Here is a 14105-nt window from a genome sequence, read left to right on the forward strand (position 1 = left end):
CTATTAAAACCGGTACCAGAACAGCAGACTAAAAAGGTCTACGGTCCTCTTTACCAATTCCATCAATAATCAGTGACGGTTTCCTGTCTTGAACCATCCACTATAATTTTTCAGAGAGTGAGCGATAAAAGTTCGGGGAATGATGAGTGACATCACAAATGGCAATCACACCAGTGTCATTTTAGTGTTGGCACCGACAGGCAGGTGGTGGCTCCTCTCTTTTCTGTCAGTTTCCAAAATATAGAGAAGATTCATCAACGCATCACTTTTAGCAGGAGGTGGGCTTTTTTTTAAGGTGGTCGAAATGTTTTGAATGAATCACACACGACTGCTCAACTTCTGGCAGGAAAAACATCTAAATACAGTCGGTGTAATATGGGACCAGGTGAAATACAGAGTGGCCTTTTCCAAGTGTATTTGAGTCAGGGACACAGAATGCTGGCGCCAATTTAAGAAAAAAGGGAAATACACGAGAGCATGTGGCTTTTTCAATAAATTTATTGAACAATTTTTTTGTGAAGCAGACCAGCATTTTATTCTGAAGCCTCCTGTTCCTGTGCCCGGAGGAAGCTGGCCTTCTTCTGGGCGACGCGGTCTTTCCTCTGAGCCAGAGACAGCTTGGCACGATTCCACCTGAGGGTTAACAACAAATTTAATTAGCAAAGTTTCCCTTTGTTTTTTAATTTGTTCAATCTGTTCAAGCGGATGAGACATGGTGGCTGTGAGGCGTGCAAGTCTTTTCTTACCTCTTCTTCTTGACTTCTCTGGCAGGCTTCTTTTCATGCACGGGGTTCTCGCGAATGGAAGCATGAGCTTTTTTGTACATTGCCTCAATCTGGACAAAGAAATGAGAAATAAACTTAAGTTAAAAGTGGATGTGGTACATTTTATTTTTTACACAATTGCCATTGCAAGTGCCCGTTTGTTGTGTTAGCAGAATGTTGAAAAAATTGCTGCATCGCTACACACTTCAGCGCCGCTTCTCGGCTTACATTAAGTTTGATCACATATCCCTCAAACACGCCGGGGTTCTGCTGGAGACAAACACCTCCTATGAAACGGCTTAGGCCGGCGCTCTGCTGCACAGCTGGCGTAGCTTAGAGTTAAATTTTCACAAATGACAGAAATATCCTTTCCGCCTGTGATGCAAGTGAAAAGGTTTTTGCTGCGGCTCGAGGGATTCGCAGGAAATAAATTATTCATCGGGAGTAGTCCAATAATAACAGACGAGCTTCCCTGATCCAAATTTCTCTGATCTGTACACAGTAATACATGTGTACAGAAGAATAAATACCAAGTAAACTAATAGACCATCAGATCTGATCAGTTGGTGTTTTAAGACCAATTGGGACCAATGCACCTGAATCATTTTCCTTGACTGGGTTAATGAGGAATCGTACTGATGAGAGCATTCAGCCTGCAGTCCATTTCTGTGCAGCCTCAAATGAGAAGTGAAACTGAACAAAGTGAAGCAGGGGGAGACTTGCCGAATCAGGAGCGACTCCATTCTTGATGAAACGGGAGAACTGCTTCTTGTACGCATCCTCGTCCTCCTCCATCAGGTAGCTCATGTACTCAGACACGTTGATGCCCATGATGTGCTTGCGGTGGACGTCAGCGTTAAACTCTTTGCTCTCGGGATCGTAGCCGGGGAAACGCTTGGTGCTGAGGGCGGAGAGAGGCAGGATGTTTGGTTAAAAGTATAAAAACCACCTGGCCATGTTGTCGACTGACTGCTTTCTTTAAAAAAAAATAAGAACATGAAACAAACCTCAAGATTGTGTAACTTATGGGAATGATACAATTTGAACAGCGTCATCTTTCCACAGTCTGAGCAAAATTCAAGAGCCAGCCTGGTAGTGAGAGAACTCTGAAGCCTGATTTGAGCCTCAGCACTGAACCACCAACAACAGCCCGTTTGCTGCACATGCCCAAGGAAACGGTTTTGGCTTCATCACAAAAATATCTCCTCCTGCCAACTGGTGTTGTTTAAAGTACATCTGTCAAGCACGTTGTCACACCAGCGTGCAAGTATAAATGCTCAAAACAGCTCGGCTACACTGCACTGGTGAAGGCGAGTCCATGAATATTCTTCCACGTGCTTAAAAACGACATCAGGGCTGCAGACAGCACTCAACATCCAGCGCAAGTTAAACTGGGACGCTTGGACGTTACATTAGTGTGACTGCTGATTGTGATAATCACACTGGCAGATACTGCAGGAAATGGACGCAACTGCATGTCTAATGTGACTTCTCATTCTTCTCTTCTTTTTTTTTTATGCATCCGTTAACGTTTCTCGTCCCCACAAATCAAGAGAGTGAATTTATTATATTTCATCATCTGTTGTGACCTAGGAGTGACCTGCAGACCAAATATCAGCATGGGGCCACTGCACAAAACACATTTACACCTTCAACACGTGCGGTAAGGCAGAGACTCTGTAGCCAATCCCAACCTATCAGAGTTATGAAGACTTCTTGGGAGGCGGCCACTGACAAACAACTTGTTTTCGCTTGATCAACAACTCATTCATTTAACATGGTTGACCAAATCTGCAAATTCAGATACACAATTTGTACTTCGGGCGACACAGTGGCAAGCGCTGCCGCCTCACAATAAGAGGGTTGTGGGTTCGATCCCGGGCCTGGGACCTTTCTGTGTGGAGTTTGCATGTTCTCCCTGTGTCTGCGTGGGTTCTCCGGCTTCCTCCCACACTCCAAAAACATGCATTCAAGGTCAATTGAACACACTAAATTGTCCGTAGGTGTGAGTGTGAATGGTTGTTTGTCTCTATGTGGCCCTGCGATGAACTGGCAACTTGTCCAGGGTGTCACCCTGCCTTCGCCCTATGACAGCTGGGATAGGCTCACGCAGACCCCCGTGACCCTGAGCTCGGGAAGAAGCGGCTATGGAAGATGAATGAATGAATGAATTTGTACTTAACAGTAGCTGGCCTTTGAAATAACACAGCTAGTAGCAGGCTAACTTGTATATAAAGACAACCGGATAGAACTACAGTTGTGGACTAGTAGTCGCTAGAGACAAAACAACAAACACTTACAGATGGTTTAATGAAAATGGGAAACATTTCTGTCCAAGTGAGATATCAGGTCGGACCAAGTGTCTCACCAAACCCACTGAACGATCCCTTCAGAGTTCCCCTCACACACATATGTAGTGCTTCCCCCAGACGCTCAACATGTGTGACACCAAGAGGGGAAAGTACCTGTGAGGGATGGACAGGCCGCCGTCAACGGCTCCCTTCAGGGCACCGAACACCTTGTTGCCTGTGGTGGTTCTGGCGAGGCCGGCGTCCAGGTAGCAGGTGAAAGCGCCAGGCTGGCCGTCGACGCTCTCCACGTTGAACTCGTCGCCTGTCACCTCCACCTGGCCCTCGTACACCTTGTCCAGGCCAAACTTGTTCAGGAGCTGCAGAGACAAAGCGACATCATGTCTGAAGGAAAGAGCCGGCAAAACTGTAAAAAAAAACACACCAGCTCAGTTTGGACGTACTCTGCGGGCGAGCAGCAGACCAGTGCAGTAGGCTGCTGCGTAGTTGGTCAAGCCCACAGAGATGCCGTACTTGGGCAGCTCGTGTGAGTAGGCAGCACACACGATCATGTCACCCTCGATCTTGGCATAGGCGATCTGCAACACAACAACAACAGGGGAAACGAAAGTCCATCACGTGGTCCAAAAACAGCAGCGGTGGCAAATATTTAACCTGCTAACGGTTGGAGACAGAGGAGCTCCGTTCTCATCGGTCCTAACAAGAGGCTCACCTGGCAGACAATGTCCCGGTTGGAGAAGCGGACAATCATCCTGTACTTGGGTGTGTTGTACTTGTTCTTATCTTGAACAACAAGGCGCTTACGAGCAAAGAAGTCGGTCTTTCCCTCTGGAAGGAAGAAAACGCTTGGCGGTTAATTAAAACAAGAGTAAAAGCCACCCAGGTGTGAAGTGGAATGGATGACCAGTGTCTCTCACCTCTCCTCCTCCTGAATTTGACCTGGTACCTCTTGAAGTAGGCCTTGTTCTTTACCACTTTTACAAAACCCTGGTGGAAAAAAATAAAACAGACTGCCTTTACCAGAGAGTGTGGGACAAGTCACACAGCAGACTTCAACCTCTGGACTTATTATTGTGTTACGTGAAGGTAATAGCGCGGCTGTCAGTGTCAAAAAGGAACGGCTAGCATTAGCACGCTAACTTCATTGAGTAGCCGCGGAGTAGTTAGCATATTTGCTAAGTGGCCTTCCGACGTGACCGAGCACGCTGAAGATAAAGTTAAAATATGTCAAATCAAGGGAGAGGGACGTGCAAACAAACTTTTAGAAATATCGCCAGGCAGCCCGAAGGCTAAATACAGCGGTGAGTGTGGGCACTTGGTTTTTAGGCCACGTTTAGAGAGACTCGGGCGAGCGTTAGCAGCTCTCAATCTAACTTCATCTGAACGCCAGGAGAATGTTTCGCACGTCGGACACAACACAGCACAGCCCGCATGTCTTAGGTTTGCATCTAGGCACATATTGGGACAAATTACGAACCATTTTGCAGTCTTTTTGTCTCCTTTGGAAAGGAGCCCGGAGCCAGTGACTGGGGATTGACTCCGCTGCACTGGAAAAAGGAAGAACCGCATGCGCATGCGCCGTAAATAGCGAGTCACAGGATGAGCCTCTGCGACGCCATACACCACACTGCCCCTTATCGAGTCGGGGCGGTAAAACACCATAATTATCTTCCTACAAATATTATATTGTATTATATTATATTATATTATATTATATTATATTATATTATATTAGTATAAAAATATACTATTTATATTTTATATATATTTATACATTTTCTTCCTACTTAAGGGCGCTGTTCATTAGCCTAACAACCACACACACACACACACACACACACACACGCACGCACACGCACGCACACACACACGCACGCACACACACTCGCACTCGCACACGCACACGCACACGCACACACTCGCGCGCGGAGAACATGCAAACTCTAAACAGGGAAGGCCTCCGGTCTAGGAATGGGACTTGCAGCGGATCTGCACTTCAGTGCCACCTACATACCATAAGAGCACTGCAACCAGCAGCATCAATTAATCACTGCAACTTTAATCACCCCATTCATGCATAATGAATAAGTTCTCTCTCAGACAATGCGTTCTAATATTCAATACTTACACAGTGTTTTAAAGTATGGACTCATCCGAGTGCTTGATGCATACAGTGTGAGGAGTGGAGTGGAGAGTGTGTAGACTGGAGATACGAGCGTTTCAGCAAACAATGCAATGATACAATAGGACCTCGAAGTAATAGCTGATGCAGCAGCCACGTGATCTACATTTGCGGAAATTATTCCTGAAAAGCTGAAAGCCTGAGAGCAGCAAATATGCAACGCAGTTATTTATATCTGACAGCCTGACTGGGGTGGGGGGATTTGTGCGACAATCACGACGCAAGGTGCACAGTGTTGCCATGTCTGAGCCTCGACGTCACGTCAGCATCCTTTTGAGCTCCACAGAGGAGTGTCATAGGCGGGACAAAGGACATGCGTCACCGCTCTCATGTGAAACCTGAAAAGTGGGTTTTATGCCTGTCAGGTATGTGAGTCTATGTTCGCGTTTCGTCACATTTGCTCTGATGTGACGACAGGATTGTGAGTTTCTATTAAATGGCCTTGCCTTGTGAACGCCTAATGTGTGAGTCTACCAGGTGCAGCTATGCCGGCAAGTCAAGTTTGTCCTCCGTAGGCCCGGCACAGGTTTTTTTCAAAAATGGATTTCGACTGACACTTTCCTTCTATGAGGACTATGCCTTGTTTCCCAAAACTGATTTCCAAAATGGATTAATGGTGTGCTCTGGATCCACGATGAAGCCTTAAGAGAAACCACCCTGTGACATCAGTGCTAAAACCTCCGGTGTGCTGCCACCGAAGCAGTTCCTTCCTGCCAGAGAACCTTTTTGGTGAGTTTTTGGTGGATGGGATTCAAACTTAATGTCACATGTGGCTCTAAAAGAATCTGAAGAATCTCTTTCTGATGTGATGCATTTAGGTCACGCTAAGCAAAAACAAAGAAAAAACTGTTTGCCCATCACACATGTTTCGCTTAGTTAATGCCTCTGATAAAGCTCCTCTTGATTTGTGAACACGTGAAAGTGGAAAGTTGTAAACTTGAGTTTAGAGAATAGATTCTGATTTCTAAAAAAAATAATAATAATAAAAATAAAACTGATTGATCTATCTTAAGTAGATTTAAAAAATCTGTACTATTGTTGTTATTTATATGACTCTCTGGGCACGATCTCTGTTTACCAAAACATATTTGGGATAATACATCATAATCTCTGCTTCTGCTTCAAAAAGATTCTGCCTCCTGTTCGTCATATTTTGGAAACACCATTTCCACTCGGCATTTGAACCGGGGAGCCGGCGGGTCAACGGCAGTTCCACCGCTAGAACGCCAGATGGCGACGTTGCCTCTGTTTTGAGCTGTCGGCGCATGCTCCCTGGGATGTAAATACCCGCTATAGTACTAGTAGGCCGCCGCCGTCTGTCCGATCGCTGCTGCAGACGCTTGTGTTACACGTATGAGGCGGCTTGCATGGGCTGGACCCGGGGAGTCAATGGGAACTGGCTACACACTGCCGAGCTCCAGAGTGACATCCCAGCTATGCTAAGTCGGAAAAACTAGCTCATGTGTGCGGCCACGGCGCTCTGGGAAGCCGCAGTTTTCCTCGCCACGGTGGGACCACTTGTTCGTGCATGGGAAGAAGCGGACGACATTGGCCGCTGCTCCTCGAAAACCCTCCAAGGTATAAGAGATGTCCTTGTTGTTGTTGTTGTTGTTGTTGTTGTCGACGACGTCGTCGTCGTCGGTGTTGTGATTATGACGGGGCCCTGTTTAATTGCTGGTGACGAAAGCTGGTCACAAATCGACATGGACTTTCTTACGCCGCGCGGCTTCTTATCAACTTGGTTTTACGACGTCATAAAAAAGAAAACAGTATTTGCTGGGCGCAAGCGGTGTCCCAGTTGAACTTCAGCGTCCGCGCAGCGTTAGCTTGTTAGCAACGGCTCGCCAAAGTGCTGTCACTGAACATTTTGTGCGGTGTGTGGGGGGGAAATAACACAGGACAGCCGAGGCTTGGTGGGCTTCCTACCCCCCCCCGAAGGTCTGTGAGCATCGTCTGAAAACAACTGACGAGTTGACTCCAGACGTTGTACTTTGGCGGAAGGATTCTTTTCCAGCCATGTAACGATGCGAACAGCCCGCCGACATGGGAGTCTCTCTCTCCCCCCCCCACCTCTCTCTCTCTCTCTGTCCGGGAAAGGAGAGCGAGCAGGCTGTTGCATTTGATGCTACAGCTCCATTTCAGCTCTCATTCACAACACTGGCGAGTCCGTAAAAGGACAGAGGCTTTTCCTCGAGTCGTCTGTCGGTGCTTTTTTTTTTTTTTTTTTTTTTTTAACACTCCTGTCTCGAAACCAGCAATGGTCGACGGGGTTTCGGTGTGAAGCCGAGCCTTTGGACCAGACCGAGTCGACTGATTTCAAAGCCAAAAAAAAAGGGAAAAAAAGAGAGGTCCCGACTGCCACATGTGTTTTACAACTTTCTCCACTTCCTTCAGTCTCATAACTTCATCAGTCTGGTTGGTGCATGTTGGACGGGATAAGGGCACAAATGCCCTCAGAGACGACTGCGGAAATCCAGGTGATCACGGATGGATGCATGTAAACATGTTGATCCTGTCTACTGAGGATAAAATGAGGATTATTCTGAAGTCGAGCAGATTATTTCTAACCGCAAAATAAGTCATGCTCCCTCTGCAATTTCTCCAATGTGGGATAAATAAAAAGCCTTCTCCTTCTGAATGTAACCCACAATTCAACTGCAATTTGACTTCCCTGTCAAATAACAATTTAGAAAAAATGCTCAAGATCCAAAACCAGGTCTCTGCACTGGGTTTTCATTTACACGTTGCTGCTCCATTGTCTTACTTTCAACAGAAACTCGCTCCGAGGCCACACAGAAATAAGAGAACTTCAGCCGGATGGTCGTACGAGCCATGCAACGTTGCGCCTCCCCAATTTTGCAGTCGTCGACAAAAACGAGTTTCCTGCTTGCTTATGTTCAGATTCTATTCGCCAGTTGTACTCGGCGCCTTCTGTTAGTCAGCAACGTCTGTCTGCAGCGGGCCGGCGCCGCGTGACGTCACGGGACCCGCATGTCCCAGCTTGTTGCGGCTGAGATTGGAGAGCCCGCCTCGGGAACCTTACCCTGACCTGCAGCCTCGCAGGCGCGGAGACTGGAGGGAACACTGCGTACAGAGGAAGGGAGGTAATGATAAGGTGTCGTGCTTCTCGATTGCGCTCCCCATCACATTGGTGTTGCGCGTGGGAGGAGCCAGGGGGGGCCAAATACCTCGGCGAAAAGCGTGGAGAAGGTGTAGCGAGGTAAACTACTTAAAGAACGAGGCGTAGGGGAACTTTAAAGTAAATGCACCAACTCATACACACAGTTTTCTTTTAAGATTAAACCCAATTTCCCACTCCGATCACTAGCTAGCGTGGAGGAGTACGGCTAGCGGTGCGTTCCCACCTCCCTGTTCTTTTGCGCGTTCCGCCCGACAGTGGATACACGTTTGCTAAATAAGTTGTAACATGACAAACACCGAGCTCAGACTTCGTGTTGACCTTGCGATTTCCTTGCAGCGTGGGCGCACCTGGCGGCAACAAGAGGCACAAGTGATAAAGGGAGATGCAAATACTCCTCCACCTTAGCCGTGATTTTGAAAACATGACATTATGGGACTAACTCCCGCCTGTAATGCGGACCCTCCGTGTTGCCGGAGCGACAACTTGTTTTGGTTTCTGTTTTTGTCGAGCTCAACTTCTTATTATAGCCATATAATGGCACGTTGCTCACGCCGACATCATCCGCTGGAACTCGTGTAGTTTATGCGCTACATTCACTGCATGGAAATGTGCCTGATTAGCGAGTGTGTGTGTTTTTTTTTTTGAGGATTCGCCTCACACGGAGACCAAAACCAGGATTATGTCCGTCCTAAATATAACAAAGTAGCCAGGAGCGGAGATCTCGGTTGAGTGAACCGTTCCCTCGCCCCTCCGCAGCGGCGACCCGCCGTTGCCAAGTTTCTAAAACGCCAGCCTGCTGCGATTGTCGCCGGCAGCCATTGTGTGGCTCCGCGGCAAAGAGTCGCCCTGGGCGCTGGCCATTGAAAGCCCGACTGTACTCAGAAAATCCTGAGCCTCCTGCCAGTGTGCGTGTGCAGTGAAAGGCTGCCCGTCCTCGGCGCGAGTGTGTTATTGTAAGTCCGGCCTGTGTTTTAACACCCTCACGCTGCACATGGATGTTATTTTCCCCTCAAGGTTGCTGCGCTGTCTCCTGCAGGGCCGCATAGTTTGGCTCTTTTTTTTCCCCCCTCCCTTGACCTCAAAGAGGACATGAAAATGCCTTATTTCTCACCCTGGACGATGGTGACTTTCATTAAACTATGCTAGTCATAGTTGATACAAAGTGTTTCTTTGCGTTCTGAAGTAAAAGAAAAGTAAACGCTTCTCCGTTCCGCCCTGAGTCTCTCTCTCTCTCTCCCTCTCTCTCTCTCTCTCTCTCTCTCTCTCTCTCTCTCTCTCTCTCACTTCCCCAAAATCTCCTTGAAGTAGTTCCACCGAGGCCTTTCTCTCGCCCCGCTGAGGGCTTCATTAGCTATGCGTCCTGCATCTTGTCGGTCGGTGGGGGGGCGGCCCCCTTTTCGAGTTCTTTGGCAAACAAAAGCAGAAAAAAACGGTCACTCTCTGCATCCAGGATTTATAGGGAAGCGCTGCTGCTTCAGCTGGCCGAGGCGGAGAGCTGGAATGTCTTTAGGCCACTTGGACGTTGGTCGGATCTCCCAGGGTGCACACTTTCTTTTACCGCCGCCTCCCTTTTTCTTACTGAGCTTGTCAGATGTTAGAATGTAAGTTGTTATAAAGAATTGCTTTAAAAAAACAACAACACCCTAATACATGATTAGCAGGTTGGTTCCAATAGTGCGATAAAAGCTTGCTGCACCTTTGTGCTTTTTCCTGTTCTAGGTTATTTTGGCAGAACATTTGGACCTTATGAGTTTGGCTCGGCAGTCAGAAGCGTTTTAAACAATTGATTTTCTTTTTTTTTTTTTTTACATTCCGACTCATGTTATGACCAGCTTCAAACTGAATCCTGTGGCTTTATTCCTCAAGGTATGAGGTCACTGTTTCTTCCTCAGAGTGTATGTACATTCACCTCCCGTGTATGCTGATTGGACAGGAGTCTTGGAAGAAACCAGGAGCACTTTGACCCTTCCGTCAGTATGATCAGCATATGACTTCAGAACAGCGGCGCCACTACGTCGGTCAAAGGTTCCAAAGACAAACTGACTTCGGGATCAAATGCTTCTCCGATGTTGAATAGTTTCTTTACGTTCTGAGGCACTTTTCTACTTTGGCCATGCGGTTTATTGGCTACGGTCATGGAGAGGAATATTTGCTTTAGCAGGTAGGACTGAACATTCCCTTAAAATTGAAGGCAGCATTTCCAAACTTCGAAACGCACAATGATATGAATCATATTTGATCCGACTCACTGCCCGATGGTTATGTGGAATCAGAATCTCAAGTCACTTTAATGCTGTTGCAGTTGATGAACCGTGTGAACGCTGGAATACGATTTCAGTTGTATCTCATCGATGAGAAAAGACAAAGCATATTGTATCTTTTCTAAAAAGAGAGCTACAGCATCTTGAGACAAAAACACATCAACCTGTGTGCACTTGAGAAAGAAAATAAATGAGAAACTTGTTGACCTACATTATTATTATCTCAATTAATTGATGTGGTAAAAGTTAATCATTAATGGTGTCATTCTTTCCCGATGAGAACTTTCACTGTAATAGGAAACGTGACTGTATGCAAGGACTGTTTTTTTTAAGTCTTTGCAAGAAATCCTCAGACAGTGGATTGATCCATCTGAATGCAACTGGTTGTCTGTCGTGTAATGTGAGCGTGGGTCAACTAGGTTGTTTTTTTTTTCACAGTTTAAACAAAATTACGTTTTTGAAGGCCTTTTAAATGAGAAAGCTCTTTATAATCTGAGGTCATTCCAGGATCTTGCATTGTGCTCGGAGTGAAAGGGAGTCTTTCCAAAACTGCTGATGAATTGTGAAAAACTGATAACACTGGAGGCTGCTGTGGAAGTGCAGGAAGCCGGTTTGTTTTGGTGGATACTCGGCGCAAAAACACCGTCTAGCGACAATGTAAAATCTCGCAGTTCTAACAAAACTGGCAGTGGCAACAGATGTAGCTGTTAAGAACAAACGTGCAAATGTTCCTGCTGGGGGATTCTAGAATGTTACTTTTCTTTCTGCTTTAGAAGTGCCACTGTAGGTACAAAATCTGTCCGGCCTACGGAATCTGTCCGCGGTCCGCCATTTCTGGCCATTTCAGTCGCGATTTCCGGCGATTTCAATGACGTGGCAAACTGTCATTGGCTTAGCAGTGTCTGGAAGGCAACGAGATCTGTTCGGCGATTGTCGACGGCGTCGCATACGGCAACTCTATTAGGACAAACTACGAACGAACGATAGATGGATTGAAAATCTATCTAAGCTCACATTCATTTTTCATTACTGTCTGGCCCAAAAGATCTGTTCCTACTTATTTATTGCCCTCCCAAAATTTGCCGTCTGTCTGTCTGTCTGTCTGTCTGTTCGACCGCAATGTAGTTTGTCCTAATAGTGTTGCCGTAAGACTCCGGGACACATCCCGTAGGCCGGACAGATTTTGTACCTACACCGCGACTGAACTCAGACGTCTCGTCCGTCCGTGCCCTGCAGGTGGCGACAGACAAGGTTGCTGGCAAGCTGAGTTCTACTCTCTCATGGGTGAAGAACTCGGTGTCCCACACGGTCAGTCAGATGGCTAGCCAGGTGGCCACGCCCACGTCCCTGCAGACCACCGCCACCTCCTCGTCCACCACGTCGCTGTCCTCGCCCGCCCTCTCGCCGTCCTCGCCGCCGCTGCTCAGCCCCGACGATGTGGAGCTGCTCGCCAAGCTGGAGGAGCAGAACAGGTGATTTATTTATTTTTTGGACAATGTTCAAAATTGTTAGTAATTGTTCCTTCTCTTTGATTCACCAACCCAACCCATTCCCACCTCACCCCTCCACCCCCACCCCCCGTGGACGGGTGGGAGAGTGACGTCTAGCAGGTCACAACACGCCCACTGGAACGTGCAAACATGTTGGATTAGCAGAAACCTCAAAGTCTGCTTTTTAAAAAAAAGCTGCTCTGGAAAAAAAAAGAAAAGAATCTCCGGAAGAATCCGGAGATTCTTCAAGGCTGTCTGACCTTGTTCGCTGTGGATGAAGGTATTCCTGCACTTCAGGAGTGAGTGTGTGGACTCTAACTGACTGTGTGTGTGTGTGTGTGTGTGTGTGTGTGTGTGTGTGTGTGTGTGTGTGTGTGTGTGTGTGTGTGTGTGTGTGTGTGTGGAAAAGAAAAGAATACAATAGAATGCCTTTATTAATGCCACATAATGCCACATTAATCAAGAAAGAAAGGAATAAAATGAACTATTTGCAGAGTAAGAAAGTAAAAACAAGATATTTTGTGTGTGTGTGTGTGTGTGTGTGTGTGTGTGTGTGTGTGTGTGTGTGTGTGTGTGTGTGTGTGTGTGTGTGTGTGTGTGTGTGTGTGTGTGATGATTGGCTCACTGGCTCATCAGACAGTCTCAATCAATGGCTTAACAGCGTCTGGGAGCAGATGTGTGCCGAGTCGACAGTCTGCTGCAGTTTCCCTGCAGGCCACTGTTGTTGTCTTTAAAGAGTTTATCCTGCTGGGGAAAAAACAACACGCAACATGCAAGGGGTGGGAGGGGGGGGGGGCGGGCGTTTCTGGCCTTCATTCTGCAGTGACAAGGACGTAACCATGTCACCATGATAAATACACAACCATAAATTAATTGAACCACACCTCCGTTCGCTGGAAGATATTCATTGCCGCATACAGGAGAAGGCAAGTTCAGATGACGTCCGTGAAACAAGTGACCTTTAAACGTTACACACTGTGTGCACTGTGTATTGAAGTCGGTCACTCACTTTATTTATAAAGTGACTGACAGTGACTGTATTATTTGCAGTGTTAGCGAGTAATCTAAGTAATCCACTACTGTAATTAAACTACTTTTTAAAGTAGTGTAACGGGATTACTGTGGCAAAACTGGTAATTATATCACAATTACTTTATCAAGTAACAATTCCATTACTTTTCCGAAATAGTGTGCAAGCTGAAAATGTCTTATCGTCCACAAAATGTCTGAAATTTAGAAAAACAACCCAAAACAACGATGTCGCAGATTGACGATGCAGCCGTGCATTGAACGTCACCGATATGCGACGAAGCACCAAAACAAGCCAGGCGATTGCGTTTGATAGCTGGAAATACGAACATTATTCTGAGTTCATCTCGTCTCAATGAAGGAACATCGTGGTTCGTTGTGCGTCGTGTGCAGGAAACGAGACCTTCTTAACTGTTGCTTTATCGTGTTTAACTACAGTAATTAGTAATTGATTACTTATGAAACAAAGTGGCTAAAGAAGTAATCAGATTACTTTTTAAGGAGTAATCAGTGACCAGTGGTTGGATTACTTTCATTGAGTAAAACCAACACCGCTGATTATTTGCACAGTCTTGGTGCATCCATTCATTCCTTGACGAGGGGAAACCAAAATGCTCCCAAAGGTCGAAATGAAAACCTGCAACGCTCGTCCTCTGAAAACCGTCCCGTGTCCACGGCAGCTCCAAGGCTCTGTCGTCGCCATAACGCTGTCAAATTGGCGACGACGAAGACTTTGGTCTTGGCAGAGAATCCTCATCCTCGCAGTCCTGTCCCGCATCCCGCAGCTGCGTTGTCCTTGCGAGCGGTGACAAACAGACCCAACAATAAGCAATCGCGGGGTTTTCGTAATGGAAGACGCGTCGGCCTGGAAGGCGCTCGGTGTCGGAGGGCGAGGCCACGCCTCCTCGGGATTCGGGGCTGCGCTAGA

At 46.9% G+C, this 14105-nt stretch overlaps 2 protein-coding genes across 8 annotated transcripts in view; one reads left to right on the forward strand and one right to left on the reverse strand.

Moving 5' to 3' along the window:
- Positions 1 to 480: 480 nt before the first annotated feature.
- rpl5b (ribosomal protein L5b) lies at positions 481 to 4683 on the reverse strand. The gene is made up of 8 exons (XM_076045154.1): positions 4551 to 4683; positions 3991 to 4060; positions 3786 to 3901; positions 3517 to 3651; positions 3230 to 3432; positions 1488 to 1665; positions 747 to 835; positions 481 to 633 (listed from the first exon to the last, which is right to left on the reverse strand). Exons 1-8 carry the CDS (start codon positions 4551 to 4553, stop codon positions 534 to 536), a joined length of 894 nt encoding a protein of 297 aa, XP_075901269.1. The 5' UTR covers positions 4554 to 4683; the 3' UTR covers positions 481 to 533.
- A 998-nt stretch (positions 4684 to 5681) lies between these two features.
- Positions 5682 to 14105, forward strand: part of evi5b (ecotropic viral integration site 5b) — a 28789-nt gene continuing 20365 nt past the window's right edge. For 3 of the 7 annotated variants that reach the window (XM_076045117.1, XM_076045120.1, XM_076045124.1), the window contains exons 1-2: positions 6563 to 6833; positions 11895 to 12130. In XM_076045117.1, the coding sequence (XP_075901232.1) occupies positions 11976 to 12130 (155 nt within the window). In that variant the 5' untranslated portion in view covers positions 6563 to 6833; positions 11895 to 11975. Of the gene's footprint in view, positions 5985 to 6561; positions 6834 to 10379; positions 10559 to 11894; positions 12131 to 12221; positions 12429 to 14105 lie in introns of those variants that run through there. The other 4 variants (XM_076045119.1, XM_076045118.1, XM_076045121.1 and 1 more) reach the window with 4 other exon arrangements.

Source organism: Nelusetta ayraudi, unplaced genomic scaffold (assembly GCF_046127955.1).
Source record: "Nelusetta ayraudi isolate G7.1 ecotype Tasmania unplaced genomic scaffold, CSIRO-AGI_Nayr_v1 ptg000084l, whole genome shotgun sequence".
Classification (NCBI taxonomy): Eukaryota; Metazoa; Chordata; class Actinopteri; order Tetraodontiformes; family Monacanthidae; genus Nelusetta; species Nelusetta ayraudi.

Bases quoted from the DNA above. Each gene is read 5' to 3' on its own strand.
- rpl5b (XM_076045154.1), bottom strand. The intron at 836-1,487 runs GCAAGTCTCCCC...TTCTTTGTCCAG, and splicing joins ATGGAGTCGCTCCTGATTCG to ATTGAGGCAATGTACAAAAA. The intron at 634-746 runs GTAAGAAAAGAC...GTTAACCCTCAG, and splicing joins AGAGAAGTCAAGAAGAAGAG to GTGGAATCGTGCCAAGCTGT.